The 26308-nt window shown below is 42.8% G+C and overlaps 1 protein-coding gene across 2 annotated transcripts in view; it reads left to right on the top strand.

The window, feature by feature from the left end:
• Positions 1-5090: 5090 nt before the first annotated feature.
• Positions 5091-26308, top strand: part of LOC111951615 (pro-neuregulin-3, membrane-bound isoform) — a 418024-nt gene continuing 396806 nt past the window's right edge. For both annotated transcript variants that reach the window (XM_023969796.2, XM_023969795.2), the window contains exon 1: positions 5091-7147. In XM_023969796.2, coding sequence (XP_023825564.1) covers positions 6418-7147 — 730 coding nt within the window. In that variant the 5' untranslated portion in view covers positions 5091-6417. The remainder of the gene's footprint in view (positions 7148-26308) is intronic.

Genomic DNA, 26308 nt, shown 5'->3' with positions numbered 1-26308 from the left:
CACCTCAAAGTAAACCTTCTACTGAAAGGTGTTTCAGCATCATGCCTACAAGTGCTACTGTGGGTCAGGGAAGGTGCAGCTTCAGTGTACAATAAGCCAAAGGCATACACTAAGGCCTCATGTTGTACACATCTGCAGAGACATCACGCACACGCTCCACAAACATTTATTTGCTTGCAGAAGGAGAGAGAGAGAGAGAGAGAGAGAGAGAGAGAGATGAGAGAGAGAGGAGAAGAGAGAGAGAGAGAGAGAGAGAGAGAGAGAGAGAGAGAGAGAGAGAGAGAGAGAGAGAGAGAGAGAGAGAGAGAGAGAGAGAGAGAGAGAGAGAGAGAGAGAGAGAGAGAGAGAGAGAGAGAGAGGAGAAAGAGAGAGAGAGAGAGAGAGAGAGAGATCAAGGGAAGGCGTAGCTCTATGAATCTTAATCGAACAAAGCCTATTATTTGGCAGGGAATACTATTTGTAGATCAGTGATTCTACACCTCACCTGGCTCAAGCTGATCTTCCCCAACAGACTCGGAAGTTGTAGCTAAAAAACAACAACATTAGGGGCAGTTAAAGGGGAGAGTCAATGAAACGAAAGATTATATATTATATTGGCAAGATGGCCGACTGAACCTATTGATGACCTATGACCTATCTTCTCTCGTCCATCTTTGTTATATCCACCTACAGAGCCATGGCAGTTACCTCAGTGTTCTCTGGGCCTTGGCCCTCTGTGAACTTCTGTGACCTTGTCATGAATAGTCCCACTCCTTAATTCAGAGATAGATCACATTTTTACAGTGGAGCTGAATAGTGTTAATCTCTCATCCCCAGGGTTATAACTTCAATGAAATGTATTTTATCCCCTCTAGCTTATTATTACCATTGTAATATGTATCTTTGCCATTCCAGATAAATGATATATTTTTTGCCGTTTCTCTCATGATATGACCATCTTCCAAACAAGATGACTGTAAGCTATGGGAAAGGCGTATGCTTGCTCACACAGGGTCAATAGACCAATGACACTTATTGTCATTAGTGTCATTTCAGACACCTTGAAGTTGATATGTRTGTATGTAATACTGAGATATACTCCTTGAGGTTAATGTTGTTAACTGCTCAAGCTGCAATGTCACTCAAATGATTTCAAAATAACTTGAACATTAAGAACTTAAAAACTGATACAAGCTTATAATTGACTGAACTGTATAAAATATAAACGCAACATGTAAAGTGTTGTTCCAATGTTTCATGAGCTGAAATAAAAGATCCCAGAAATGTTCCATATGCACAAACAGCTTTTTTCTCTCAAATTTCGTGCACACAATTTGTAAAACCACAGCTGCATAACTGTTTTGACAAATAACCTAATGGTATCTTTGGAGAGCTAACATTTGCTTGAGTTTTCCTTGTCGGGTTTTGATTTGGGGCAGGTTTCCACTTGAAAGCACTAGCAATGTGTTTATGTGCATTGTCAAAAGACATCTAGGCATCAGTGGGGGCAGGCCTGTGTGAAATGCCTGTTACTGTGTCTGCTGCTGGACAAAGTATTTATGTGTTTGTACGTATGTACGTCTGTGTGTGTGTGTGTGTGTCAAAATCAAATCAAATTATATTTGTCAAATGCACCGAATACAACAGGTGTAAGCATTACCGTCAAATGATTACTTACAAGCCCTTAATCAACAATGCAGTTCAAGAAATAGAGTTATGAAAATATTTACTAAATAAACTGAAGTGAAAATAATAAGATTAGTCTAGGTAATTTGTAAAGTGACTATGCATACATAATAAACAGCGAGTAGCAGCCGTGTAAAAACAAAGGGGGCTCCTTCCTCTGACACAGCCTAGTATATAGGTCCTGGATGGAATAAAAAAATATATATACAGGTCCTGGATGTCAGGAAGCTTGGCCCCAGTGATGTACTGGGCCTTACGCACTACCCTCGGTAGGGCCTTACGGTTAGATGCCGAGCAGTTGCCATACCAGGAGGTGATGCAACTGGTCAGGATGCTCTCGATGGTGCAGCTGTAGAACTTTTTGAGGATCTGGTGACCCATTTCAAATCTTTTCAGTCTCCTGAGAGGGAAAAGGTGTTGTTGTGCTCTCTTCACAACTGTCTTGGTTTGGACCATGGTAGTTCGTTGGTGATGTGGACACCAAGGAACTTGAAGCTCTCTACCTGCTCCACTTCAGCCATGTCAATGTTAATGGGGGTCTGTTCGGCCCTCCTTTTCCTATAGTCCACGATCAGCTCCTTTGTCTTGCTCACACTGAGGGAGAGGTTGTTGGCCTGGCACTACACTGCCAGGTCTCTGACCTCCTCCCTATAGGCTGTTTCATCGTTGTCGGTGATCAGGCCTACCACTGTTGCGTCATCAGCAAACTTAATTATGGTGTTGGAGTCGTGCTTGGCCACGCAGTCGTGGGTGAACAGGAAGTACAGGAGGAGACTAAACCCACAACCCTGAGGGGCACCAGTGATGAGGATCAGTGTGGCAGGTGTGTTGTTGCCTACCCTTACCACTTGGAGGCGGCCCGTCAGGAAGTCCAGGATCCAGTTGCAGAGGGAGGTGTTTAGTCCCAGCGTCCTTAGCTTAGTGATGAGCTTTGTGGGCACTATGGTGTTGAACACTGAGCTGTAGTCAATCAACAGTATTCTCACATAGGTGTTTCTTTTGTCCAGGTGGGAAAGGGAAGTGTGGAGTGCAATTGAGATYGCGTCATCTGTGGATCTGTTGGGGTTTTCTTGGGCACAGGGACTATGGTGGTCTGTTTGAAACATGTAGGTATTACAGATTCGGTCAGGGAGAGGTTGAAAATGTCAGTGAAGACACTTGCCAGTTGGTCCACGCATGCTTTGAGTACGTGTCCTGGTAATCCGTCTAGCCCGCGGCTTTGTGAATGTTGACCTGTTTAATGGTCTTGCTCACATCGACTACAGGGAGCGTGATCACACAGTCGTTTGGAACMGCAGGTGCTCTCATGCATGCTTCAGTGTTGCTTGCCTCGAAGCGAGCATAAAAGGCATTTAGATCATCTGGTAGGCTCGCGTCACTGGGCAGCTCACGGCTGGGCTTCCCTTTGTAGTCCGTAACATTTTTCAAGCCCTGCCACATCCGACGAGCGTCAGAGTCGGTGTAGTAGGATTCAGTCCTGATAGTCCTGTGTTGACGCTTGCCTGTTTGATGGTTCGTCTGAGGGCGTAGCGGGATTTCTTATAAGCGTGTGTGTGTATAGTATGTGTATCTGGCTGGTTAATTATTGAGTTGATGTAAACTGGCAGCTTGATGCGTCCTAAATCAGACAGGTACAAATACGTAGCGTACTGTCAGCCATTAATGASCAGCATTAGGTTAGATACATGAGTGATGAATAAATAGATGCTGGGAGGGTTTGCACACACTCGTGTTTAGAATGAGGAATGGGCTCAACTTATCCCCTTGCTTCTCCCATTGGCTCTCTGTGGTGGATCGGGTTAAAAGACACAACTTCGTAAATATCGTTCTTGAGCAATTTTTAGCAAAATCTTGATACATTAAAGCTATGTGCCACCAAGGACATAATTTGAATCATTAAACTGGATCGAGAAATCATTTTTAGCGCTCAAATAATCTTTGTGGAAAGTCGCACCCTAAAGAGACATCATTTGATATTAGCTGCAATATAATATAATAAAATGTGATGAGATGAGATGCCTTTATTGTCAATTCACATGGTACTTCATCTTGCTCAGATAAGCATATCCAATTGTAATGCAACGAAAAACGCTTCGACATATGCAACCAACACATTGACATATTTCTCTGGCATGAAGTTACGTTGTCATGACAGTACAGAATGCAGTATGCTTACTTGACTGTTAGGTTGTCTTGGTAATTCAAGATGGCTGTTGTAATTATTGAGAGAATGAATTTAAATTAACTTGAAGATATACATTAACAGTCTGAATAGAAAACAACAGATAGACAGGATGTGGGGGAGTTGTGTACTGGATAACATGTTACAATGACTCATCGACTGAAGACAGAAATAAAGTAAAGAATACACAGACTTTTTTTAATCAACACCCAGGGCACTACGTAGTTGATCAACAGTATCTTACATACTACTTAAACCTGCATTTTACTATGTAAGTCATATAGTTGAATGAATAATTCATTTTTATTTATTACCTGAAGGTGTGTATAGGTCTGTATTGTGCTGTGTCCGTTTTATGTATGACAGTGTCAGTATTGACATTTGTCTCTGCAGTGGCGTTTAACAGCCTTTGTTAGACATCGTGGTGGTATATGTGCATGTCTGAGAKGTGTAAAACTTATCTCTCCACATTCCCCTGGGGACCCATAGGAGGAGCCTTGTGACTGCGTGTTATCGTTGCCCTGTGAAAGAGGAGGCAGGATGGGGATAGCAGGACAGACAYCGTAACAACATAAGTCTAACTGGAAATATAGGCTTCTGGTCTATCCCCAAAACCACCATTTCCCAGATAACCACTGATCAATGTTATGATGCTTTTTCTTTCAGGTCACAACCCTTTCTTCTTCAATGCTTTCTATTGAGCTATATCTCCCCCCCTTACCCTCTCAGCCTCATCCTTCCTTCCTCCTCTCTTTAATTTCAATTCCCTCTGTGTTTCAGAGACATAACTGGGAGGCGCTATGTGAGTGAGTGACAGCTCCTGCATTGTGACTCTGCTCTGCCGGTGTTGCTGATACTAAGATGCAGCCTGTTCTGTTCTGGTAACATGCGTCAGTCTGCTAATACTGCAGAGCTTTGCCCAGGATTTGTGCATGCATTCTTCATCTCTCTCTGTCTCTCTCTCTCACTCTCTCTCTCTCTCTCTCTCTGTCTCTCTCTCCTTCTCTCTCTTCCTCTCTCTCTTTCTCTCTCCCTCTGCCCCTCCCTCTTTCTCTCTCAGAGGCGGGCAATCTTCCAAATGCTGGTGGAGCTAGCAGGTGCAGCCTTGTTTCTCTCTCTCACTTCCCTCCCTCTCTCTCTCTCTCTCTCTCCCTCTCGCTCTACCAGTGTGCACATTCTGCTCAGTCCCTGCTTTTTTCTCTCTCTCTCATTTGCACTCCCTCTCTCTCTCTCAGCATCGGCAGCAGCAGGGCAGGGAAGCAGCTGTCTCCCTGATTCGAATACCAGAGCCACCGGTCTGCTGGATCAGCATCCTTGGCTAAAACCACAGGAGGGTCAGGCTGTAAAGCCGAAGAGTCTGTTGTGGAGATCTCTAATCATCCTGAAGCAATCCCTGGAGAGACAAAAACAGCAAAAACTGCAACAAATCACAACACTGACTGGAAGGCTGCCATTCCTCATAGAGGGACCTGAAGTAGAGGAGCGGGGAGAGGAGTGGTACAGGGTGGTTTTCAACGGCTCCCTCTCTCTTTCTACATCTCCTTTGCTGTCTTTTTCTGAGAGGATCCTTATCTTCTCTCTCTCTTCTCTTTTTCTCAGTACGCGAATGTAGTTGGCGTATAAGGGGCAGGTTTCTAGCTCTCTGCTGCATTAACAGGCAGTGCACAGACACGGTGGGGCAGAGAGCGGACAGCTTGGGGAACCTGAGCTATGGTAGGAGAGGAAGGGGACAACGCATCGCAAACGACAGAAACACCCTTTACTGACACCATTCACCCATCCTTTTCTCTCTCTATCTCTAAGCTCCAGGGTTGTTTTTTCTTCTCGTTGCCATCAATGGATTCTGTCTTTTTTCCCACTGGAGAATAGCAAACAACTCAGTGCTGGGAGTTGGGTTGGTTTTGCTCCAAAACTGAAGAAAAAAAAAGCATAAAAAGAGAGTACCTTTGTGGATGTTGTAGAGAGCGGGTGGTCTGAAGAGGGAGCAACAGCACACCCAGGGCAAATCTCTCTTCTCTCTGACGGGGGGCTGAGAAGCTGACTCAGCTAAGGAGAGATAGCTGCAGAAACCCAAGGATCCTATCTGCCTTGCCTACTTACTGTAGGTGAGGGATTCAGAACAGCCCCTGTAAGTTTTTCTCATCAGCATCGATAACCCAAACGCCCCATCTTGGAATATTGACCGAGGGAATGAGAAACGGTGTGAAATAAAGAGGGCTATTCTATTCTCTTCTTCATCTATTTTGTCTGGATCGTCCTCGGAGTTGGAAGTCTTGGTCGCTTTTGGGCAGGATTTCAACTGGACTAAAGATCATTCCAAGTTCCAACGCGCCTACATCGGCTTTTTCCACCTCTGTTGTGCATCTCTGAGTGTGTCTGAGTGTGTTTGTTTGTACGTATCTGTATGTGTGTGTTACTGTGTGTGTCTGTGTGTATGCGTTTGTGAGCATCTTGTTGAACGTGTGTTTCCTTCTTGATGTCCAGCATTGTCGGCTGCCATTCTGCCTCGTGCTGCCCATGCCCGTCACGCGCCTGGCCCCAAGGTTAACCCTTGCTAAGCCGCGTGCAGGATGAGCGAGAGCTCCGGAGCAGTCACATCCGGGGCGGTGATCCTGGAGGAGTGTCCAGAGGGGAGTGGGGAGCGAGAGCAGGTCCAAGCCCAAGAACCAGGGCGCCTGCGCTGTGGAGGCTGCACCCTGTGGCCCCGCCAGCAGACATGGCTATGTGTTGTCCCTCTACTCATAGGGTTCATTGGCTTGGGACTAAGCCTGATGCTGCTCAAATGGATTGTGGTGGGCTCTGTTAGGGACTACGTGCCCACAGACCTGGTGGACGCCAAGGGTATAGGACAGGACCCCATGTTTCCCCCCCATCTCTCCAAGCCCAGCGCCTTGCCCAAGAACTCAGACACCACCAGTACCACCACCACGACAACCATTACTATCGTGGCCAACCCCACCTCAACCACCGTCACGGCAGTGAGGGGCAGAACTCGAACTGTCGTCGCCAACCACCCTGGTGGCACCACTACTACAGCCAGGGTGGGTGGTGCATCAGGCAGCCAGGTTACACCTCGCAGCACCACACAGCGCCAAGGCAACTCTGGGGGCGGAGGACCACAAGGCCCCCTTATTACCACAACCACCGCCGCACCAGTCGCCGCCTCCACTTTTACCACCTCCAGCCCGAAACCTTCTAACCCCACTGTGCTGCACGACTCCACACAAATGTGGACCCATGAGCACACCACGGAGAGGCCTGCCTCCACTCCCACATGGACCCATGTGAACCGAAAAACACGTGAGTCACCACTATCTGTAATTACTGCTTGGTTTGAGAAGAAGCTAAGGTCACTATTTCTTTCTAATTTGCGATTAACTCTTTTTTTAATCAATACATTTAAATACTTCCAGACATTGGCTGGTTTTGTGTTGCAAATCGAGAAAAAAGATCAAATGTGCCTTGGTTGGGTGATTTACCATTAGTTTATATATATATATTTGGAATGAGATATATATATATATTTGGAATGAGATGTTCAATGTATGTGGACACCTGCCCGTCGCACATCTCATTCCAAAATCATGGGCATTAATATGGAGTTGGTCCCACTCTTCTGGGAAGGCCTTCCATTAGATGTTGGCACATTGCTGTGGGGACTTGCTTCCATTCAGCCACAAGAGCATTAGTGAGGTTGGGCACTGATGCTGGGCAATTAGGCCTGGCTCGCAGTTGGCATTCTAATTCATCCCAAAGGTGTTGGATGGGGTTGAGGTCACGGCTCTGCGCAGGCCAGTCAAGTTCTTCCACACCGATCTCGACAAACCATTTCTGTATAGACCTCAGTTTGTGCATGGGGGCATTGTCATGCTGAAACAGGAAAGGGCCTTCCGCAAACTGTTGCCACTAAGTTGGAATCACAGAATTGTCTATAATGTTATTGTATGCTATAGTGTTAAGATTTCCCTTCACTGGAACTAAGTGCCTGAAATAAAAATCAGCCCCAGATCATTATTCATTTTCCACCAAACTTTACAGTTGGTACTATGCATTGGAGCAGGTAKCATTCTCCTGGCGTTCTCCCAGATTCGTACATCGGACTGCCAGATGGTGAAGTTTGATTCACTGCTCCAGAGTCCAATGGTGGCGAGCTTTACACCACTCAAGCCGACGCTTGGCATTGCGCATGGTGATTTTAGGCTTGTGTGCGGCTGCTCGGCCATGGAAACCCATTTCATGAAGCTCCCGACAAACAGTTATTGTGTTTTGGAACTTGGTAGTGAGTGTTGCAACCAAGGACAGACGATTTATACGCGCTATGCGCTTCAGCACTCGATGGTCCTGTTCTGTGAGCTTGTGTGGCCTACCACTTCGCGGCTGGCCATTGTTGCTCCTAGACGTTTCCAGTTCACAATTACAGCACTTACAATTGACTGGGGAAGCTCAAGCATGGCAGAAATTTKATGAACTGACTTGTTGGAACTGTGGAATCCTGTGACGGTGCCATGTTGAAAGTCGCTGAGCTTTTCAGTAAATCCCATTCTACTGCCAATGTTTGTCTATGGAGATTACATGGCTGTGTGCTCATTGTATAACACCCCTTCAAATGAGTGGATTTGGTTATTTCATCCACACCCGTTGCTGACAGGTGTATAAGAATGAGCACAGGGCCATTCAGCCTCTTTTTGAATTCAGACAATAAAAATCTGTGTGATAGAATCCTGAGTTGTTGTATAATGTGCAGTTTCCAATGTGAAATTCACAAAGTCTAAAGTTCTTTATGGATGAAAGGCGGGGATAGAGATGATGGTTATGGTTGTGGCTAGTAACTCCCCTTATGGAAGGGTAAAATCTGCAGGAATAAATTATCCAGTGTAATGGATAATGAGAGGTTCTTGCATCATTTTGCTTTCCGGGAAGATTACTGTCAGCATCCTCACTGGATTCCATATTCTCTTTTAAGAAATGTATGTTCAACGAATTTCCACGTGGTGTTGATGAACGTCTGTCAGTGTAGCTAGCTACAGTAGCATGYTAACCTTATCTAGCTAGCTAGCTAGCTGTCTTGCCAACCTTATCTAGCTAGCTAATATTATCTGTTGTTGCTGTTTTTCTAACTACATCATATTCAAATGATTAGCTAGCTGGCTCTATGGCTGGTTCTGGAGCTAATGTACCTGGATCTGGAGCTAATGCACCTGGTTCTGGAGCTGGATTTGTCGTAAGCATTGATTTAGAGAAAACTTTGCCACAGATGGAAACCACTGGCCTATCTTTGACTTATCTCTAAAGTTTTGGCATCTTCCATAAATTGCAGCTGCGAATCTGCTGTAGAAATAATAAGTTGTAGCTCTGGTTATATGGGTAACTTTTGAAAGATAGCTGATATGCMTTTTTCTACATTGTAATGGACACAGTGCAATCTTTGGTAGTTTGCTGGCAGGCTTCGGCTACGGTACAGCAAAGTCAATTCAGCCCATACTCATGGTTCTTACAGGGGAAGTGGCATGATAGGCTACAATTATTTTGCTCATGATCATGCATGGCACAAATGACATGTAACTATAAGTTCCTTGAATTTTCATTTGCGGGTGCCTTTTCATTATCTGGATAGACACTTGTGGTTTCTAGCTAACGTTACACCAATCAAAGCAATGGAATGTGTAGTGAAACAAAACTTTAGTAGTCAAAACCATTCATTTTGGGGTGATGAGGAGAGCGGGTTTGCAAAATGCTATCATATCACACAATTAYACTATTTATAAAATTGTTATATAGATTTTTTTAATACAGACTAGCTAAAAAATATGTAAAAATTTACAAATTATCCAATGTATTACGATAATTTTCTGGCAGAAAAAGTGAAGGTGAAAAATCATACGTTTGCACCCCATATTTTTATTAGCTCCATGGCTCAGGCGGCCAAGTGGACACAAGGCTATTTGGCTCATCTCAGTCACGTAGAGGAATAACTTTGCAGCTGTTTCTGCAATAAACAATGCCATGCTTGTGGGTGGTAACATTCAAATAAAATCCAGGCCTGAAACAAATGTGGGCTGAAAATAATTTGAATGTCATATCATAGGAAAAGACACCACATTAACACGGATTTGCACATAGACATCTGCCAACTGATATTAACACTTGTAGTTTTGTAGAAATGTTTCTGCCTTCTGTAAGTTTAGGAAACATTGCCTTGAGCCTTGAAATTCTCCCTCATGGGGATGGTCCCGTGTGGCTCAGTTTGTAGAGCATTTCCCACAGGGGACCGGTACGGAAATGTATGCATTCACTACTGTGAGTCACTCTGGWTAAGAGCTTCTGCTAAATTACTCAAATGTAAATGATGGAGGATAATGAAAGTTCACAAAAGTAAAGGTAGACATATCAATTATATAGTTAGTGTTTTTACTGATATCAATTCCGTTACCAAATCGGTATACGAATTTCTGAACAATTGGTAATAGGATTTCTGCATTTGAATTGGCTACAATGGGAAGTCATAGTAGTCACACACCACAGCTGGTTTCTCAAGTTTGGACATCTCAGTACAGTAMAGTAAAGTAGAGTTCAGTACTGTACACAGTAGAGCACACTAGAGTTGTGTACACTATACTCTACTGTGGTCTACTGTACTATACTTAACTCTACTGTAGTCAATGTGTCATGTCATAGCTGACACTTCATTCTTTCTGCAGACCTCGTTGAATCTTAGAGTTTTTGGAAAACGTGGACACAAAAAACRGAGGTAGATTTTACCGAAATTCTGTTACCAAACTTTGCATCTGCACAGTAAATGTGTTTTTGTAAAATGTTCAGTGTAAATTGTTAAAAGTAGTCATTGTGCATAGAATGGTAGGGTTTGTTAAACTTTGAAATCAATGTTTTTTGTTTGGGATACATTTTAAGTGAAAAATCAGAGCAATTCTGTTACCGTGAAACTGCCCATTGCCTATTTACTAGGGCTGTGACAATACCAGTATCGCAATATTTTTTACTTTGCAAAAATATGAAAACACGAAGTCGACCAAACTCTTTGGTCCTTTAAAATCCTGCTGTATGTAAAATATTGTGTGCTACAGCTTCGAAAATAAATAAATGTGACTCTGGATGACAACGTAATGAAGTTTCTTTCCAACATTAGTGCTGTTTCCTAAATAAGTAAAATCCACTTTGTGTTTAGTTTCCTTGCAATGGTACTAATGAGTATTATGATACTGGTATCGTCTTGGCCTTACTATCTACTGTGTCAAGACTGGATTCATCTAAAAACAACAATGTTATGCTCTCCTAGTTCTATCCACTCTGCTGTCCTCGACTCCGGTTGTTGGATCACCATAGCCTATTGATTTGTGCAGGAGGGATTTTCTTGCAGTGATCAATCAACTTTGTACCTATGACTCCATTACTCCAATGATAGATATTATTTTTCCATCACGTTGTCTATTATGATCCTTGAATTACACAAAGCTGAGCCATACATCAAATTAGCAATGCATACAAACTCAATTCCCTTATCTGTCTTCTGATGGTGTCCAAAGTAATCAGAATTTACTAGATTAGAATTAAGTGTGCTCTTTGATCATTAGAGTCAGTAAAAATGTTGTATTATTTCATAAGCAAAGAAAACAACAGGAGCCATTCATCACACATTCATTTATTAATTAACCATTTTAAGAATGCCATTTCGCGAGCAAGTGCTCCTGAAAACCATTAGGCCCCAGTGATGGATATCCCATGGAAAATGTCACTTCTCCAGCATGCTGCAGCAGCCAACTCTAATCCCACTCCCCCCTCCTTCCTATATCCAATCTTCCATCCTCCCACACATTGTTCGCAATTTCAAAAGGGCATCTTTTCCTTAACTATCAATTACATTTAGATTTGCTTTAGGTATTTATTGAATTATCCTAATTAATGTACTACCTATCTTTACTGAATTATCCTAATTAATGTACTACCTATTTTATCACACATTCATTAATTTAAACGGAAGGTGCTTACACTGAGACATTTGTCCTTTAGATAATACATGCTGAATGTGAATGTACTGAACAMAAATTTAAACGCAACATGTGAAGTGTTCACCCCATGTTTCATGAGCTGAAATAAATGATACCAGACATTTCATTTACACAAAAAGCTTATTTGTCTCACATTTTGTGCACAAATTTGTTTACATTCCTGTTGTTTACATCCTCCTCCTTTGCCAAGATAATCCATCCACCTGACAGGTGTGGCATATCAAGAAGCTGATTAAACAGCATGATCATTACACATGTGCACCTTGTGCTGGGGACAATAAAAGGCCACTCAAAAATGTGCAGTTTTGTCACACAATAATCCCACAGATGTCTCAAGTTTTGAGGGAGCGGGCAATTGGCATGCTGACTGCAGCAATGTCCACCAGAGTTGATGCCAGAGAATGTAATGTTAATTTATCCACCATAAGCTGCCTCCAACGTCGTTTTAGAGAATTTGGCAGTACGTCCAACTGGCCTCAAAACAGCAGATCACGTGTAACCACGCCAAATAAAAAATGGTAAGCTAAGCAAGAACCTCCACATCGTCTGATACCAGCCACCCGGACAGTTGATGAAACTGAGGAGTATTTATGTCTGTAATAAAGCCCTTTTGTGTGGAAAAACTAATTCTGATTGGCTGGGTCTGACTCCCCAGTAGGTGGGCCAGGCTCCCAAATTGGTGGGCCTATGCCCTTCCAGGCCCACCCATGGCTGCGCCCCTGGCCAGTCAGGTAAAATCAATAGATCAGGGCATAATGAATGTATTTCTATTGACAGATTTCCTTACATGAACTGTACTGTAACTCATTTAAACCGTTGAAATTGTTGCATGTTGCGTTTATATTTTTGTTCAGTATAAATAAAACTATAAAGAGCACAACTAAAGTCAGTGCAGTTCCTACATAAGTCTTTATCTGGTTATTTTCCAGTTCTAGAAGGATGTGCTACCCGCAGAGGGACATGTTTCTATTGACTTGACAAGAGTGTATATTTGCTAGAATTACTTGTCTACTTGTCGGGCCCAATTATGTCTGCCATGCAGATAGTATATATTCAGGTGGCCTTTCTACAGTAGGGGAGAATAGGTTAAATGTAATACAGTATTCTTTCTAACAAAGATATCTAAATATATTTTCAGCAGGATGTGTATCCCTGGAAATAATCAGAGTTCATGTAAACTTTACAGTTTTTAAAACACAGTTTGTCCCAAAAAATTGGACTCTTGGCACAATCTACCCCAGGCATAGGGAAACATTTAGCCACGGGGACAGGGTAAATTAAGCTGCCTACAAATGTCTGTACTGAATGAAATATTACCACTACCTTTTTAAAACTATGCTTATCTTTATTTCCCAAATGCAATTCAACACAATCACTTTTTTGTCTTTGTATGTTTTAAACATATTTTAACAAAGGCTTAACACCTAACAAACACTTTGGACTTTTTTACACTTTTAACATTGGCCCTGTTGTTACCTCATATACCAGCAATAATGTCACGCCCTGACCTGAGATATCTCTGTTTTCTTTATATTTTGGTTAGGTCAGGGTGTGACTAGGGTGGATACGCTAGTTTTTGTATGTCTAGGGTTTTAAGGTCGAGGTATTTGTATGTTTATGGTGGCCTGATATGGTTCCCATATCGTTCCCATATTTGTTGTTGTCTCTGATTGGGGATCATATTTAGGTAGCCATTCCCTTTGGTGTTTGTGGGTTCTTATTCTATGTTTAGTTGCCTGTCTGCACTATTCATATAGCTTCACACTTCGYTCGTTTTGTTAGTTTGTTCAGTGTGCTTTCTTTAATAAAAGAGGAATGTACGCATACCACGCTGCACCTTGGTCCGATCTTTATGACGAACGTGACAAATAATGCCTTGCATTACACCTAAGAAGAAAACACTTCAATTTGCTCATCTTGCCATAGGCTCAACTGTTGGCTCAACTTACCCCATGGTGATTGGCTCCACTTACCCCAAGGCAAACATTTTGACTATATTAGCCCACACTGCTACAAGGATACACTTTCATGCAGGTTTAGGACCTCATATTAAAATKTATAGAGACCCCAACTGATGTATAGAACAATCTTAAAAGTATCTACTTTGATGTAGATACAAGCATCATAAAACCTCTAACACAATCAATTAATCTAACTTCTTGAAAATCTTTTTTTTTWAATCTAACTTGCTTACCACTTTTTCCATGTGGTTTCTTCCTTCACRGACTCTATGAAATGATGACCTCTTCCTAAAAATTTGGTCATAAGATACATTTTGTGTATGGTTTCCTAGAAACAAGGGTGGCTCAATTTACCCCTTTKGCTCAACTTACCCCACTCTCCCCTAATACAATTTGAAAGGGATGTTACTTTGTCTCAGGCATTGAATATTGAATCAGGGTGTCAAGCAGCCATGCTTTAGCATCGCTCACTGGCACTATGCTAGATTACTTTTTACTCAAGCCATCCTTAATCCAGATTAATTTCTCATCACTCTGGAGGAGCAGCTAAACAGAATTATGCACCGATCATTAGTCACACACATGATGCGGTTACAAGCATCCCAGTGATTGGGATTGTATTGATAGACAGTATTCTGTACCATATAAGACTGGGTAATATCTTCATTGAAATGTTGTCACTTATTAGATTATATGAATAAGCCATTTTTCATACAATACTCATCAAACAAGTGTGTTGTTTATAAAGTGAAATACAAACCTATTAGTTTCACATATAAAGTTTCAATTTCTAATGTCACATGCACAAGTACTGTGAAATGCCTTTCTTGCCAGCCCCAATGTATCATAAAAAAATAACATAAAGTAGAACAAAAACAAGAAATAAGAAAACCAAGAGAAAGTAAGAAGTTATATACAGGGTCAGTTCCAATAACATATTTACAATGTACATGATACTGGAGTGATAGAAATAGATATGTATGGGGGTAATGTGACTAGGTATCAGGATAAATGATAAACAGAGTAGCAGCACCGTAAGCTATGATTGTATGTGAGTGTGTTTGTGTATGTCTGTAGAGTCAGTTAAAATGGGTGTTCATGTTATGTGTGTGTTGGAGTGTGAGTATGCGTGAGTGTGTAGAGTTGTGTGAGTGTGCACAAAATACAAATGAAATACAATGGTCAACTCAGATAGTCTGTGTAACCATTCTGTTAGCTACTTAGCAGTCTTATGTCTTGGGGATAAAAGCTATTCAAGAGCCTGTTGGTCTCAGACTTGATGCAGCAGTACCTCTTGCCATGCATAAACCCGAGAGAACAGTCTACGGCTTGGGTGGCTGGAGTCTATAACAATTATCTGGGCCTTCCTTTCACAACGCCTGATATAAAGGTCCTGGATGGCAGGGAGCTCGGCCCTAGTGATGTATTGGGCTGTCCTCACCCCCCTCTGTAGCGCCATGTGATCGAGAGCGGTGCTGTTGCCATACTAAGAAGTGATGCAGCCAGTCAAGATGCTCTCAATGGTGCAGCTGTAGAACTTTTTGAGGATTTCAGGGTCCATGCCAAACCTTTTCAACCTCCTGAGGGGGAAGAGGCGCTGTCGCGCCTTCTTCACAACTGTGTGCATGTGAGTGGAACATTTTAAGTCCTTAGTGATTTGAGCACAATGAACTTGAAGCTCTTGACGAGGTCCACTACAGCCCCATCGATGTGGATGGGGGCTTGCTCACCCACCCCCATTTCCTGTAGTCCACAATTAGCTCCTTGGTCTTACTGACGTTGAGTGAGAGGTTGTTGTCCAGCCACCACACTGCCAGGTCACTGACCTCCTCCCTCTAAGCTGTCTCATCGTCGCCGGTGATCAGGACTACCACCGTAGTGTCGTGCGTGGCCACGCAGTCGTGGGAAAACAAGGAGTACAGGAAGGGACTAAGCACACACCCCTGTGGAGCCCCCATGTTGAGTGTCAGTATGGCGGAGGGGATGTTGCCTACTCTCATCACCTGGGGTTGGCCCGTCAGGAAGTCCAGGATCCAGTTGCAGAGGGAGGTGTTCAGTCCCAGGGTCCTAAGCTTACGCTGTGCTGTAGGTATCCCTCTTATCTACAGTGCCTTCAGAAAGTATTAATGCCCCTTGACTTTTTCCACATTTTGTTGTGTTACTGCCTGAATTTAAAATGGATTAAATTGAGATTTTGTGTCACTGGCATACACACAATACCCCATAATGTGAAAGTGGAATTATGTTTATAAATTAATAAAAAATGAAAAGCTGAAATGTCTTGAGTAAATAAGTATTCAACCCCTTTGTTATGACAAGTTCAGCAGTAAATATTTGCTTAGCAAGTTACGTAATAAGTTGCATGGATAGTGTTTAACATGATTTAACATGACCCAGTCACYACAATRATACAGGTGTCCTTCCAAACAAAGTTGCCGGAGAGGAAAGAAACCGCTCAGGGATTTCACCATGAGGCCAATGGTGACTTTAAAACAGTTAATGGCTGTGATAGGAGAAAACTGAGGATAGATCAACAACATTGTAGTTACTCCATAATAATACTAACCTAATTGACAGAGGGAAAATAATGAAGCCTGACATAATAAAAATATTCCAAAACATGCATCCTGTTTGCAATAAGGCACTAAAGTAAAACTGCAAAAAAATTGGCAAAACAATGAGCTTTATGTCCTGAATACAAAGCGTTACTGTACAGTATGTTTGGGGCAAATCCAACACAACACATCACTGAGTACCACTCTTCATACTGTATTTTCAAGTATGGTGATGGCTGCATCATGTTATGTGTATGCTTGTCATCGGCAAGGACTAGGGAGTTTTTTTTTGCATAAAAATAAATGGAATAGAGCTAAGTACAGGCAAAATCCTAGAGGAAAACCTGGTTCAGTCTGCTTTCTAACATGCGCTGGGGGACAAATTCACCTTTCAGCAGGACAATAACCTAACACACAAGGCCAAATATACACTGGAGTTGCTTACCAAGATGACATTGAAAGTTCCTGAGTGGCCTACTTACAGTTTGTCTTAAATCAGCTTGAAAATCTATGTCAAGACTTGAAAATGGCTGTCTAGCAATGATCAACAACCAACTTGACAGAGCCTGAGTAATTTTTTGAGAATAATGTGCAAATATTGTACAATCCAGGTGTGCAAAGCACTTAGAGACCTACCTAGAAAGACTCACAGCTGTAATCGCTGCCAAAGGTGATTCTAACATGTACATGTGCGAATACTTATGTAAATGAGATATTTCTGGATTTCATTTTCAATAAATTTGCTAAATTTGTTAACTTTGTAATTATGGTGTATTGTGCGTAGATGTGTGAGAAAAAACATCTATTTAATCCATTTTGAATTAAGGCTGTGACACAACAAAATGTGGAATAAATCAAGGGGTATAAATACTTTCTGAAGGCACTGTAGGTGGGTGAGAGCAGTGTGAAGTGCAATTGAGATTGCATCGTCTATGGATCTGTTGGGGCGGTATGCAAATTGGAGTGGATCTAAGGTGTCTGGGATGATAGAGTTGAGATGTGCCATAAACAGCCTTTCAAAGCACTTCATGATTACAGATGTGAGTGCTACAGGGTAGTAGTCATTGTGGCATGACGTCATCTTAAGACATGTGGGGATTACAGACTGGGACAAGGAGAGGTTGAAAATGACAGTAAATATGCCTGCCAGCTGATCTGCGCATGCTCTGAGAACGGGCCCTGGAATACCTTCCATTAGCCCATGTTTCACTGAGATCATTTACTGCTGTATTCTATTGATTTGACAGTCCGAAGGGGAATCAGAGCCATTTAGGATCTGATGGGGGCTATAAACAAGATTTATTAGGAACTCTTCAATCCTGCTGCCTCTAGTCTAAGATTAAAGTGAGCCCATTCCCATGTTTGGTGGGCCTATTCCCTTTCATGAGGCCTTAGGCAACTCAATGTACTGTACCACGTCCAGCTACAGTACAGCGATAGTGAACATTAACCTTTTCAATAAATGACATTAATTGATGTGCTGTCTGTCTGACTTTAGGTCATATTTAAGAGTGTACTGTGCATGCTTGCCTGTTTGTGTGTGTGTGTGTTTGAATGTGTGTGTATGTGTGTGTGTGTTTGAATGTGTGTGTATGTGTGTGTGTGTTTGAATGTGTGTGTATGTGTGTGTGTGTTTGCGTGTGTGCCGACAGGGTGGGGATGGGGTGGCCTAGTTGTGACCCAGTTGTGACACCCAGACTATTGAAAGCTGGGATTCACTGCTCATCCTTGAAATCTGATTGCTTCCCACCTCTAAGAGGATTTATGGGCAGAATTACAACTCCTGGACATGCCCCTTGTTTGGGGTTTGGCCGTCAAATTATCATGTTATGTTTATCAGTATATTACTAGAATCATGACCCAAAATATTTTGGTCCTTGGTATTAAATATCAATGCAATAGCTTGTATTTCAGTGTTCAGAGGGAGATGTTGAAAGAAGGTTTGCATGGGTAAAGTCATTGCCAAAGTCAGAAATTCTGAGATTCTTCCCAGACTGCTTTGCAAAATGTGACACGCTGTGAATTTGAAAATGCACAGAGATTTTGGAATTAGATCAAAGTACATGTTGAATCAAAGCTGGGTCATCAGACATGGCTTCAGTCTCATCTACCATTGAGCTGGTTCATCAGTTAAACTAACAAGATATGATTATTAACTGGTCTGCCTGCCTATCTCTATCAGTTATTGATAGTAGGCTATATAAGCCTAGCTCAAGGAGTGTGTAGATGAGTGGGTGCTACACTGGAACTAGAGAACTATGAGTGAGGTGCGGGGACATCATTCAGGGTGACACCAGATGTAACATGTACAGTGCACTCAGAATGTATTCAGACCCCTTGACTTTTTCCACATTTTGTTATGTTACAGCCTTATTCTAAAATTTATTAAATTGTTTTTTCCCCCCTAATCAATCTACACACAATACATTTTATGCAAATGTATTAAAAATAAAAAGCTGAAATATCACATTTACATAAGTCTTCAGACCCTTTACTCAGTACTTTGTGGAATCACCTTTGACAGCGATTACAGCTTCAAGTCTTTTTGCGTATGACGCTACAAGCTTGGCACACCTGTATTTGGGGAGTTTCTCCCATTCTTCTCTGCAGATCCTCTCAAGCTCTGTCAGGTTGGATGAGGAGTGTTGTGCACAGCTATTTTCAGGTCTCTTTGGAGATGTTCGATTGGGTTCAAGTCCGGGCTCTGGCTGGGCCACTCAAGGACATTGAGACTTGTCCAAAAGCCACTCCTGCATTGTCTTGGGTGTGTGCTTAGGGTCATTGTCCTGTTGGACAATTCATGCTCTGGAGACAGTTTTCTCTGGAGACAGTTTTCTCTGGAGACGGTTTTCATCAAGGATCTCTCTGTTCTTTGCTCCGTTCATATTTCCCTCGATCCTGAGTAGTCTCCCAGTCCCTGCCGCTGAAAAGAATCCCCACTGCATGACGCTGCCACCACCATGTTTCACCTTAGGGATGGTGCCAGGTTTCCTAAAGAGAACCTTGCCAACCTTACTTTGCTACCTGACAACTTTACGGTTTTTACTTTTTAATTACCGTTTATATATTTTTAGTTTTTCCCACACAACTTTTTTTTTCATTCAACTTTTTCACTCCGGACGCTTTATCTGGACATGGTTCGTGAGCACCTTCAACAGCCGAAGCTAAGTAGTAACATTAACATGATGCCTTCTAATTGCAGTCGCTGTACTCATAATATACAGGAGAACGATCGCCTTACAGCGAGGATAGCTGTGCTGCAAGCCCAGCTTCAGACGCAATCGTTAGGCAAGGGTAATTTCAGTGTAGGAAAGGATGAAACAGCGTCTGTGCACTAGTAAATCCCCTCGCACAGTCCCCGCAGCCGGAAACTTTCTCATGGCTTCTGGAGGGAAATTCAGCCGACAGAAACTTTCAACCGGTTTTCCCCATTAAGCAGCGAGTCGGAGTCTGAGGCCGAGCTTCTCTTGTCTCTACTCCTCCCATTACGGGGTCTGAGACGCCGAAGCTTCCCACCATTAGCTCTGACAAATTGAAAACCCTAGTCATTGGCGACTCCATTACCCGCAGTATTAGACTTAACGAATCATCCAGCGATCATACACTGTTTACCAGGGGGCAGGGCTACCGCACGTTAAGGCTAATCTGAAGATGGTGCTGGCTAAAGCTAAACTGGCGAGTGTAGAGAGTATAGAGATATTGTTTTCCACGTCGGCACCAATGATGTTAGGATGAAACAGTCAGAGGTCACCAAGCGCAACATAGCTTCAGCGTGTAAATCAGCTAGAAAGATGTGTCGGCATCGAGTAATTGTCTCTGGCCCCCTCCACGTTAGGGGGAGTGATGAGCTCTACAGCAGAGTCTCACAACTCAATCGCTGGTTGAAAACTGTTTTCTGCCCCTCCCAAAGATAGAATTTGTAGATAATTGGCCTCTTTCTGGGACTCACCCACAAACAGGACCAAGCCTGGCTGCTGAGGAGTGACGGACTCCATCCTAGCTGGAGGGGTGCTCTCATCTTATCTACCAACATAGACAGGGCTCTAACTCCTGTAGCGCCACAATGAAATAGGGTGCAGGCCAGGCAGAAGGCTGTTAGCCAGCCTGCCAGCTTAGTGGAGTCTGCCACTAGCATAGTCAGTGTAGTCAGCTAATAATAATAATATATTATTTTATTATTAATACATTTGCAAAAAATTCTAGAAACCAGTTTTCGCTTTGTCATTACGGGTATTGTGTATAGATTGATGAGAATTACATATTTTTTAATCAATTTTAGAATAGGCTGTAATGTAACAAAATGTGGAAAAAGTCAAGAGATTCTGAAAACTTTCCGAATGCACTGTATGTGATGCTATCATGGTGAAGTAAACATTGGACATTTACATCGGCAATAACGTTATCAGACTCCCTTTTCACCCCACACTTTACATGGCGACAGAAGAGGTGAAACAGAACAGGGACTGCACCGCATCGACCAACTGGTTTTCAAGGAAAATTCGCAGACAGCTAAATAAAGTTTGAAAAGGATGGCGTATATACTGCCAAGTACACTGCTCAAAAAAATAAAGGGAACACTAAAATAACACATCCTAGATCTGAATGAATGAAATATTCTTATTAAATACTTTTTTCTTTACATAGTTGAATGTGCTGACAACAAAATCACACAAAAATTATCAATGGAATCAATTTATCAACCCTGGAGGTCTGGATTTGGAGTCACACTCAAAATTAAGCGGAAAACCACACTACAGGCTGATCCAACTTTGATGTAATGTCCTTAAAACAAGTCAAAATGAGGCTCAGTAGTGTGTGTGGCCTCCACGTGCCTGTATGACCTCCCTACAACGCCTGGGCATGCTCCTGATGAGGTGGCGGATGGTCTCCTGAGGGATCTCCTCCCATACCTGGACTAAAGCATCCGCCAACTCCTGGACAGTCTGTGGTGCAACGTGGCGTTGGTGGATGGAGCGAGACATGTCCCAGATGTGCTCAATTGGATTCAGGTCTGGGGAACGGGCGGGCCGTCCATAGCATCAATGCCTTCCTCTTGCAGGAACTGCTGACACACTCCAGCCACATGAGGTCTAGCATTGTCTTGCATTAGGAGGAACCCAGGGCCAACCGCACCAGCATATGGTCTCACAAGGGGTCTGAGGATCTCATCTCGGTACCTAATGGCAGTCAGGCTACCTCTGGCGAGCACATGGAGGGCTGGTGCGGCCCCCAAGAAATGCCACCCCACACCATGACTGACCCCACCGCCAAACCGGTCATGCTGGAGGATGTTGCGGCAGCAGAACGTTCTCCACCGGCGTCTCCAGACTGTCACGTCTGTCACATGTGCTCAGTGTGAACCTGCTTTCATCTGTGAAGAGCACAGGGCACCAGTGGCAAATTTGCCAATCTTGGTGTTCTTCTGGCAAATGCCAAACTTCCTGCACGGTGTTGGGCTGTAAGCACAACCCCCACCTGTGGACGTCGGGCCCTCATACCATCCTCATGGAGTCTGTTTCTGACCGTTTGAGCAGACACATGCACCATTTGTGGCCTGCTGGAGGTCATTTTGCAGGGCTCTGGCAGTGCTCCTCCTTGCACAAAGGCGGAGGTAGCGGTCCTGCTGCTGGGTTGTTGCCCTCCTACGGCCTCCTCCACGTCTCCTGATGTACTGGCCTGACTCCTGGTAGCGCCTCCATGCTCTGGACACTACGCTGACAGACACAGCAAACCTTCTAGCCACAGCTCGCATTGATGTGCCATCCTGGATGAGCTGCACTACCTGAGACACTTGTGTGGGTTGTAGACTCCGTCTCATGCTACCACTAGAGTGAAAGCACCGCCAGCATTCAAACGTGACCAAAACATCAGCCAGGAAGCATAGGAACTGAGAAGTGGTCTGTGGTCACCACCTGCAGAACCACTCCTTTATTGGGGGTGTCTTGCTAATTGCCTATAATTTCCATCTGTTGTCTATTCCATTTGCACAACAGCATGTGAAATTTATTGTCAATCAGTGTTGCTTCCTAAGTGGACAGGAAAGGCTGTTTGATTTCACAGAAGTGTGATTGACTTGGAGTTACAWTGTGTTGTTTAAGTGTTCCCTTTATTTTTTTGAGCAGTGTATATTCAATTACCGTATTAAGATTTGCTCAATCACCAAGTCTTGAAAATGGCTCCCCAGTAACAGGCATGATGGCAAATCAAATGGCTATGCACATGATTTATCATTACTAGTCTAGCAGGGGTTATCAGAAAGCTCTTTTGGATTTACTTTTCAATCAATTTGAATATTTCTGACCCTGCATCTCTAACAGAATGCAGAAATACATTCTCATGCATTGACATTAGATTGAATTCCTCTCTGAAGCTTCCGCAATAAAGCCTCATGTTACTTTGATTTATCCTGGTGAAATGTCCTAAGGAGGGAAGAGCCTTTAAATATTTATGTGCAGAAAAGGAAACATGTTCAATATGTAGAGGAAAATGTGAATAATTGACGATGCCCTATGACAAACTCAAAACAAGAGTGAAACATGGCTCATGCTTCATGAATCGGATAGAAGAGATACGGACATAAGATAGAGATACAGGATGACACAGGGTAAAATACTAATTGTCGGAGAGTTGACAAGGTGTGTTTTTGAGACTTTTCACCAGGAGATGCTCCATTGCTTCTTGAAAAGCGGGGCAACCCTGGGTAGCCTAAACTGAGCATAGAAACGACCTCCCTCGGTCCAGTAACATGTCTAGCAAACCCATGCTCCCAAAGGTGACGGAGTACAAAGTGACTGAATGGTAGAGATGTTTCCTTTTTATCAGAGGGGCTTTTGATAATGAATTCAGTTTTAAGCAGGCCTGAGATGAGGTTCCTTAGATGTCTATGGCGGTGAGATGTGAGATCAGTTTATATATTTTGGATTGGCTTTCAGACCCCAGCTCCACTTGTCCTCCAGAGATGGATTGCCACTTTACTCAGAACAGGGACGACACAGAAGTGTTTAGTCCTTTCTGATGACAGTATAAGGACTTGCATTAATAGTTACCTACAGCAAACTGGCTTGAACTGATCCAATAAGTGATGCAATGAAAATACGAGCACTTTCCACTTGCCACCTGCCACTTCGAACTTTGAAGAACGTAACAATTTGTTTAACATTCCTGGAATGATGAAATTCCTGGAGCCACCAAACCTCATATTCTTCTTGAACAGCAGATGTCTGGTTTGACCTCCAGTTCCAATACCGATCACCATTAAAAAAAAGCCTTGCTATACACAGGAATGACAGGGSTATTTATGAGTTATTGTCCTATTATCTACAGCAGGCGTTATTAATAATGAAATGCTTGCGTTTGCAGTGCAGTAGTTCATGTGATTTGGTTGAGCAGCCCATCATTAAATAAGATAGATACAGTATAATCTATATGTAATGGGTATCATGCTTCTATGGAGATGGTATAGGGTTTGTCAGAATGTGTAGAATGGAGGCTTGCCTTAGGAGCTTATCTTCATTATCAGCATATCGGTCTATGTCACAGCTGCTCTCAGCCAAAATATGCCTTACACTGAATCATCATGGGCAGTATAACACATCCATTATGTGCTATTTGTAGATATTTTGTCATCTGACATTCCCCTCATCCTGCAATTCAATTGTTCTTATGAATGACGACACCCAGGAAAGGTAATGTACTGATGTTCCACTAGACCTATCAATATTCACAGAAATGTAGCATGTACAGTAAACTCCTTAAATATGTTCTCTAATGTGTTGTATACATAAATTAATTCAAATTGATTTAAGCTTGAAAAGGAGTGATTATCATTTTGCCAACTCTCCCTCTCCCTTGCGCCTCTCTTTCTATATCCTCTTGCAAGTAAGCTGCAAACCGTTTATTAACATCAGTGAGCAAACAAACGTCACAGCGCTTTGATTTTAGCAACGGTCAGTAGCTAGTGCTGTGGTTTGTAGCCTATTATTCTGTAGCAGCTTCAAAGGAGCTGAGCAGTGTGACAAATGCGGGCCATAAACCTCCAGCAGCTTGGCAGGACGGAGTGGACGCTGGCCAAGATCAGACCAGAGAAATAGCCTACTGAGGAGGAGGAAGAATCCTCTGGTGGCAGCCAGACCTTACCCCAAAACACACCCCAACGGGAACACACAAGTCTAGGTAGAGCTCATCAAGGCAAGACACGACACAGTATGTTCTGTCCATTCTGGTTGATTACCTTCATGGCTGATAACCATCCTGGCTGATAACCATGCTGCTAAATACAGAATACAGCTGCTACTGCCATTGTTTAACCTACAAAGAGGGGATTATTTCATTGATTCAAGTCAAAGGCAAGTCCATTTACGCTCTGCATTGATTCAGTATCTCCCTCAAGGTCAATTTAGGATTAAATTCAGTTTCCTTTTATTCCACCACTGCGTAGAATGTCACCTGACTGGAGAAATTGCTTTACTTTGTTCTCAATCCCATTGAGTTTTGGTGCGGGTGTATGTGAGTGTGCACGGTGTGTGCACGGAATGTTTTGGCATGGTGCACGAGAGAGTAAGTGTGCACATTTGAATGATAACTAATTAGCGGTGTATTTGTGTTGCCATGGCAGTCTTATGGAGGTTGACTGTCTTCCCCCTTCTGTTTCCCCACTAATATGGTTCTCCCCTGGGACTTCTTCTCTAACGAACAAAAATATAAACACAACATGCAACAATTTCAAAGATTTTACTGAGTGATAATTCATATGAGGAAATCAGTCAATTGAAATCAATTAATTAGGCCCTCATCTATGGATTTCATACGACTGGGAATACAGATATGCATCTATTGGTCAAAGTTTTTTTTTTTATTAAAAAGTAGGCGGCGTGGATCAGACAACCAGTCAGTATCTGGTATGATCACCATTTGCCTCATGCAACACAACACATCTCCTTTGCATAGAGTTGATCAGGCTGTTGATTGTGGCCTGTGGAATGTTGTGGCACTACAATGGGCCTCAGGATCTCGTCACAGTATCTTTGTGCATTCAAATTGCCATCGATAAAATACAATTGTGTTTGTTGTCCGTAGCTTGTGCCAGCCCATACCATAACCCCACCGCCACCATGGGGCACTCTGTTCACAATTATGACATCAGCAAACTGCTCGTCCTTACACCGCCATACACGTGGTATGCGGTTGTGAGGCCGGTTGGACGTTACTGCCAAATTCTCTAAAACGACATTGGAGTCTGGTTATGGTAGAGAAATGAACATTCAATTCTCTGGCAACAGCTCTGGTGGACGTTCCTGCAGTCAGCATGCCAATTGCACGCTCCCTCAAAACTTGAGACATCTGTGGCATTGTGTTGTGTGTCAAAACTGCACATTTTTGAATGGCTTTTTATTGTCCCCAGCACAAGGTTCACCTGTGTAATGTTTGTGTAGTTTAATTAGCTTTTTGATATGCCACACCTGTCAGGTGGATGGATTATCTTGGTAAAGGAGAAATGCTCTCTAACAGGGATGTAAACAAATTTGTGCACAACATTTTAGAGAAATGCGTGTTTTAGGCGTATGGAAAATGTCTGGGATCTTTTATTTCAGCTCATGAAACATGGGACCAACACTTTACATGTTGCGTTTATATTTTTGTTCAGTGTATTTTAATTCTGTATTCCCATTCTCCCTGTTTCCCAATCATCATCATCATCATCATCATCATCTTCCATGGACACCACATGTTCTCAATGTGTAATAACATACCCTGAGCTATTGAGAATCATCGTTAAATGTGTTTGGTACCAATCATTTAAATGTTTTATTTCAACCATGCAGATTCAATTGCTGTTATCACAAAGATACATGTCTTCATTAACTGAATATGCGTGTGCCTGAGTGCCTGCATGCTTGTTTGTGTGAGTGTAGGTGCATAGCA

This window comes from Salvelinus sp. IW2-2015, linkage group LG25 (assembly GCF_002910315.2).
Source record: "Salvelinus sp. IW2-2015 linkage group LG25, ASM291031v2, whole genome shotgun sequence".
In the NCBI taxonomy this organism is placed as follows: domain Eukaryota; kingdom Metazoa; phylum Chordata; class Actinopteri; order Salmoniformes; family Salmonidae; genus Salvelinus; species Salvelinus sp. IW2-2015.
Note: the sequence above shows the minus strand (reverse complement) of the source record. Positions and strands in the feature narration are given on the sequence as shown.